Source organism: Ceraceosorus guamensis (genome assembly GCF_003144195.1).
Source record: "Ceraceosorus guamensis strain MCA 4658 unplaced genomic scaffold IE81scaffold_69, whole genome shotgun sequence".
NCBI classification, from domain to species: Eukaryota; Fungi; Basidiomycota; class Exobasidiomycetes; order Ceraceosorales; family Ceraceosoraceae; genus Ceraceosorus; species Ceraceosorus guamensis.
The window spans coordinates 1-5,995 of record NW_020290064.1 but is presented as its reverse complement, the minus strand read 5'-3'; the positions used below and the strand labels follow the sequence as shown (position 1 = coordinate 5,995).

At 55.0% G+C, this 5,995-nt stretch overlaps 3 protein-coding genes across 3 annotated transcripts in view; 2 read left to right on the top strand and 1 right to left on the bottom strand.

Moving 5' to 3' along the window:
- The window catches only part of IE81DRAFT_222711 (hypothetical protein), a 989-nt gene extending 666 nt beyond the window's left edge, over window positions 1-323 (bottom strand). Inside the window, exon 1 of the mRNA XM_025511058.1 lies at window positions 1-323. Coding sequence (XP_025367533.1) covers window positions 1-105 — 105 coding nt within the window. The 5' untranslated portion in view covers window positions 106-323.
- A 1-nt stretch (window position 324) lies between these two features.
- On the top strand, window positions 325-3,919 carry IE81DRAFT_222565 (hypothetical protein). Its single transcript, XM_025511057.1, has 5 exons — window positions 325-1,613; window positions 1,805-2,887; window positions 2,952-3,047; window positions 3,139-3,402; window positions 3,529-3,919. Exons 1-5 carry the CDS (start codon window positions 543-545, stop codon window positions 3,583-3,585), a joined length of 2,571 nt encoding a protein of 856 aa, XP_025367532.1. The 5' UTR covers window positions 325-542; the 3' UTR covers window positions 3,586-3,919.
- A 127-nt stretch (window positions 3,920-4,046) lies between these two features.
- IE81DRAFT_325600 (hypothetical protein) lies at window positions 4,047-5,980 on the top strand (the record flags this gene model as incomplete). The annotated part of the gene is made up of 7 exons (XM_025514572.1): window positions 4,047-4,456; window positions 4,676-4,909; window positions 5,008-5,236; window positions 5,330-5,470; window positions 5,548-5,581; window positions 5,668-5,785; window positions 5,870-5,980. Coding segments are annotated over exons 1-7 (993 nt in total), but the record flags the coding sequence as incomplete, so codon positions are not given.
- Window positions 5,981-5,995: the final 15 nt, after the last annotated feature.

The window sequence follows — 5,995 nt, the reverse complement described above, 5'->3', positions numbered from 1 at the left end:
CTTGACTCTTGACTCTTGACTCTTGACTCTTGACTCTTGACTCAACTCTTGACTGCTGGGGTACAGGCCGGCTACCGGTTGGAGCGGATACGAACAACCCATCATGCTGCATGCAAGGAACAAACACAGCACAACTTGAAATTGAATTTGAATCAGAATCGAGGTTCATTCAAATTCAAGATTCATGATTCAAGATTGTGGACGTGTTCAACAGCCGCGCTATTCCAAGATGCATGCAAAGACGCGTGACGCGCGACTTTTGACGCAAGACTTATTATTGACTTTTGACTCTCAAGACTCTGACTCTGACTGCATACTCAAGACCTTTGAACTGCTTGCCACCGCTCGATCAAGACTCCAGCAGACTATCATACTCGTGCCTGGTCCTCTGCTTCACACCTCGTCTCATCTCGTCTCCTCTACTTGCTCCGTCCCTGCGCTGCGCTGCGTGCAGTCCAGGCTTAGGCTCGGCACGCCGATGTTCGTCCTTGCCAACAAACGCCACGCCATGCGACTCGCACATCGATCATTCGACTGCGACGATGAGCGGCCAGAACGATGTTCAGATGCCTGCGTCAGAGTCACTTTCGGTGCCGATACGGAGGCTACCGTCACCGCTGGTCTGTGGTGAAGCGTTATGCTTTGTAGACGTCGACGCCCCAACAACATCCACAACAAGGAGAGAACAAGGACAGGCTGTGGAGCTGCTGGACGAATCTGCTGGCAGCAAGCTGGCCTGCTTAGCAAGTCGCAGTCGAAGTGTGAGGACTGCGGGCACAGGCGCAGATGCAGAAACATCAACAGGAACAGGAACAGGAACATCGACATCGACAGGATTAGGAGCAGGAACCGGAACATCAACCTCAACATCATCAAGGACAACCTCAGCCGGTGGTTCCGTGTCATCTCCCAAGTTACTGGTCCAATCGCCGGCGAAAGTGCAAAATAGCGCCTCGGTGAGCCCGATGAGTGCGCCCCTCAAATCAGAGGACATCGGCGAGAGTTTGCGCCAGAGCTACGAGAGCCGCCTGGAGCGCAGGACACTCAGGCTGAAGTGGACGAGCGAGGAGCATCGACGTCGAGGGGAGGAACGCGTACGCGACCCTGCTTTCGTGTCCAAGCTTGAAGCACTCCGACAGCGCATACGGGAAAAGAAGGAGGAAAAGCGCCTGGCCGCTGCCCTCGTCGATCTCTTGCAATGCTGTGCCCAGCTTTTGTCATCCTCGTCCACAGCCAATGCCTTCAAGAACCATGATAGCAGGCACGTCAACACCGGCGTCGACGTGCCGCGTCACAATTCCGACCTCCGGTCTAGGCGCCATGCTGCCAAGAGCGGCGAAAGCAGGGTGTCTGCCTTTGAGCAGGGAAACCAGCAGCTGAGAAGTGATGGAGAGTGCAACTGCGTCGACATCGCAATCCGCGTCCCAAAACAACACATGCTCTGGTTGGCATTGCAAGATGAGCAGTCTGCTGTCGGCGATGGATCCGATGCGAGCAGCGTCCGTAGGGACGCGCAGCATCCCTTTCTGGACTATGCTTCAGTCATCGAAATGAATCGAGAGGATCACAGCGACCTCAGCGGCTCCATTGTCAGACAGATCGCCCGCTACGCGGTGAGTCGTTGTGGGCAAGGCAACTTCCAGACAGATGCACCCTCAAAGGTGGCCCAGGCGCATCGCTTTGGCGTGCGGTCCTTGCTGGGGGCGTGCGCTCGTGTTTCTCGGCCTTTTCTTTCTTTTTGCTGTCGATCCGCTCAGCTGAACCAACTGCCCGTCTACTCCACCCCTTCCAAACGACCCAACAGCGTCAGCTTCTGATCGCCCATCCATTCGCGCGACGCGTGCATGTAGTGACATGGACAGGGTCCTTAGTGCGTCTGTGGCAATACAATGCCAACGGCATCGTCTTGTCCCGCCCCTTCGCACTCATGGAGACGTCAGACTCGAGCAGAAAAGAAGGCAGCGCAGACAGTGTCGCAGAGCTAGGCAAGCTGTGCTACCTGCTCATGTCTGGAGAGGCGACTGTCCTTCCACGATGGACACCTTGCTCCCCCGATGCCAAAGCTCAACTACGCGACATGGAGGTCGGCATTGAGATCAAAGATCATCAGTCTGTTCGGATCATCAATGTGCGCCCCAGCATAGACGGCTCTCGCACCGTGCTGTTTGGCACACCCATAACGAACGTTCACTTTCCTCAGCAATTCAAGACGCAGTATCCTTGGGTCTTTTTCAAATGCAGCTGGCTCCCAGAGCGACTAAGCCAGCACGAGCACACTATGCTGAAAGAACTGTCAAAGACTGGCTGTGCACCGGATCCTATTGGCAATTTCCAGCTACCCTGGACAACTTCGACATTGAAGAGCTTCTCGCGCTCTGAAGAAGACGAAGGTCAGCATAGAATGCTAGCTTGCGTGCTCGTCTTTGCACAGCATCGCGGAACGCACATTCCCTACACTTTGTCGGTCGCAGAGAAAGCTGACGTATTTGCTCAGCTGTCTCAACAACTCTGCGCTTATGCAAAGAGAGGGTACCATTACCGTGATTTGAACACCGGCAACGTTCTCATCAGGTATGAGAACGACAAACTGGTTTTGAACCTGGTTGACCACGGGAACGTCCGTCATGGCTTTGTGCGTGGCCTCGAGACCACAGCAGAGGACGACGCACGTTCCGCAAACCAGCTCTTCATCCCCTCCGGCATGCACAGGGCCGTGAGTGCTCGGGATTCGTTCATCTTCGCCGGCCAACGATTGTTGGTCGCAGTTACAGACAGGGACAAGATGCTCAGGCGGAGACAGTGGTATGACGAGCATCGAGAGCTGTACCTGTCTCTGCACAGGTACTGTGACGACCTCGAGTCGTCGATCTACATACTCATTTGGCTGGTGAGTAGCTTGAGTGCTTCTGTTCCTCTTGAAGTACAGCGATGCTGATGTGCTGCGGTCATAGTCTGCAAAGCCCGGAATGCACGATCAGCTACGCAGAATTCTCACCGACGCAGGCGAGAAGACTAATGCATGGTCGAAGGAAGTCCGTTTCGAAATGGTATGTCTTCCTGACCGAGGATGAGGACTCCCCCGGCGACACGGGGTTCGAATTTCGCTAATAGCTTCAATTCACGGCCCTGCCGACGCAGCTACTCATCGAACACCTCGGCGCAGAAGAGGTTTGCAATGATTTGCTATTGGAACTCTACAGAGCCATTCGACATGCACAAGAAGCATCGCTGAAAAGGGTGGAGACACACTACGAGGAGATGATCCTCAACGGCGAGAGCAACGTGCCCTTTGAGATCATCGAAAGTCGACTCAAGACCGTTGGGGAACTCCCTTTGACGCCAGAAGAAGAGCAGTGCATGGCTGTTGAAGCGCCAAGACTCTTCAGGAAGATGAGCCGCTTGGTGAGTGGCAACCGAAAGCTTGGAATCGGATTGCCGCTTTTCGCTAGCCGACGTGCTACTTGGGACCCTGCGTGGGACACTAAGCTGACAGGAATCCCTGCTCCACTCTCGACTTCTTGTCAGAAGCAGACTGCTTCGGACTCGACTCCACCAGACGCCAAAAGAACGAAGCCAAAGCCTTAAAGAGCGTCGCGCTGCAAGCCGCAAACTTCCTGCCTCGAGTCAGGCGGCCTTCAATTTGAAGAGGCCACGAGCGAGTTCATGCCGTGCCTGCCTCGAGTGGGCTCTCGCTGCTCGGAACTCTCAATTCGGCCCCTTTCCTAATCCCGCCTTGTAGCCTAACACTCACCCTCGCTCGGTCACACTCAACTGGCTCACAATTATCACGACGATCACCCCGCTCTTGATACTGGTGCTGCGCTTATCTCTCCCTCCAAAGGCCGCGTTTTGAATCATGTTGCAGGCGAAGGCGGGCAGGCCTTATGAGAACCTCGAGTCACGAGTGCAATCGATCGGTCACGTGACGTTGCGCGAGAGACTTGAACCTGTGTGCGTCGGCGGCCAATACTCATCAAGACTCTTGACTGGATGATAGGTGGCGTTGATGCATGCCATACGCGATCGAGGCTTGCTCTAGACAGACTCACACTCGTGTCTCAATTAAGACTCACGACTCACGACTAATCTCGACTCTTGACTCTTGACTCTTGACTCTTGACTCTTGACTCTTGACTGGCGACGGTGATTCACTCAACTGCGGCTTGATCTACCGGTTTCGATTCATTCCAATCACGACTGCGCATTGTCCGTTCCCTCCTTCGCCATCTTCTTGCTTCGAACATGGCCGGCCCCAAACCTTGATGCACGCAGCTATCATCGACCCTAAGCTGCATCATCGCCAATACAACAAGCAATGGAGAGGTTCAAGATGGCAATTGAGGTCAACGGTGCAGCATCGGCCGCTGCAAAGGGTCGGTCGGGCCGGCGATGGCATTCACGCGTGCTGCTGAGGACGAGCGCCATTTTGGCTTCCCTGATCCTTGCTTGTCTTGTTGTGAGTGCTTGCCGGCATTAGTAGCTCCGCCGCTTGGTGGGGGGCCTACAAGCGGGAAAGCATAAAAGGCTGCTGCACCCTGCACCCTTCACCCTTCACACTGCCCATCGACACTCCTTCAGCACTAGGGGCCAAGCGTGCGATCTCACGCTCAGCATCATTGTCGTCTCGATCTCCATCTCGCACTGACACGATTACCCCATCGCGGTGTGCACGCAGGCCATCGCTCTACCCTTGACGTTCCCAGGTCTCTTTGTGAGCGCACAGCAGACGGCACAGGTAGAGGCATTCTTTGCGCGTAATCACCAGCAGCAGCAGCAGCAGAGCGGGCATCCAAGCTGGGACGTGCCGGTGACCGCGAATGGATCTGCTGCGCGACTGGCCGATGACGCAGGACACACCAACAACTGGGCCGTGCTCGTCAGCGCCAGCAAATTCTGGTTCAACTACAGAGTGCGTATACCCAAGGCGGGGATTTCGGATTCAATTCGAGTTGAAACTGCAGCCGAAGCCGCTGATTAGCTGCATCTTTCGCCTGCTCTTTCACTCAGCACATGGCCAACACGCTGGGAATGTATCGCACAGTGAAGCGACTGGGCATTCCCGATTCCCACATCATTCTCATGCTGGCGGATGATGCTGCTTGTAACTCGCGAAACCTCAGTCCAGGCTACGTTTGGGCCGAACCGGGTAGGAGCTTGGATCTGTATGGCCAGAATGTCGAGGTGGATTACAGAGGCTACGAAGTCACAGTCGAAGCTGTCCTCAGACTGCTCACTGGTAAGTCTGGCTGAGACCGGGTGCCGCTCCGATGGGCTTGCGAGCGCCGACACGATCCCGCTGCTGACCGGCGGTCGCGCACATGCCACCCAGGAAGAGTGCCCCTCAACACTCCTCGGTCAAAGCGCTTGGAGTCGGATAGCAGGTCAAACGTCTTTTTGTACATGACTGGCCATGGCGGCGACGAATTTTTAAAGTTTCAAGACTACGAAGAGATCTCCGCTTTCGACTTGGGTGAGAATGGCCTGGATCTTGGGTGCGCACTGCACGTTCGCGCGCTAAGACCTGCTGTACGATGCTTGCGACTGTAGCCGACGCAATAGAGCAAATGTGGGAAAAGAAGCGGTAGGTTTCAGTGTGCGAAGAGGAGCTGTACAGTCCGGCTCGAGCTCATACTCCTCTGTGCCCTTCATCTCGCTCCATATCTGCAGATACCATGAGCTCTTCTTTATGATCGACACCTGTCAAGCCAACACCATGTACAGCAAGATATACAGTCCTCATGTGATCGCAACTGGAAGCAGCAAAAAGGATCAGAATTCGTACTCTGTGAGTCCAGGCGAGCTTGCTCACCTGCCTTGCCTCGCTCTGTGCGACTCGTGCAGCTGATGTCACGTCGACGTTACGACACAGCATGGCACGGACGAGGAGCTTGCAATCGCCATGTCTGATCGTTTCACGCTCGAGATATTGGATTACATGGAAAGCGTCAACAAGACGTCGAGCAGGAGCCTGCAAGACTTGGTGCGTCCCCCCCCC

What these genes read in the sequence shown, in the direction of transcription:
- IE81DRAFT_222565 (XM_025511057.1), top strand. Translation starts at nt 543, where the DNA reads ATGAGCGGCCAGAACGATGTTCAGATGCCTGCGTCAGAGTCACTTTCG. An exon ending in GACAGATCGCCCGCTACGCG is followed by an intron (nt 1,614 to 1,804) that starts GTGAGTCGTTGT and finishes ACGACCCAACAG; the next exon opens with CGTCAGCTTCTGATCGCCCA. An exon ending in AGGAAGTCCGTTTCGAAATG is followed by an intron (nt 3,048 to 3,138) that starts GTATGTCTTCCT and finishes CTGCCGACGCAG; the next exon opens with CTACTCATCGAACACCTCGG.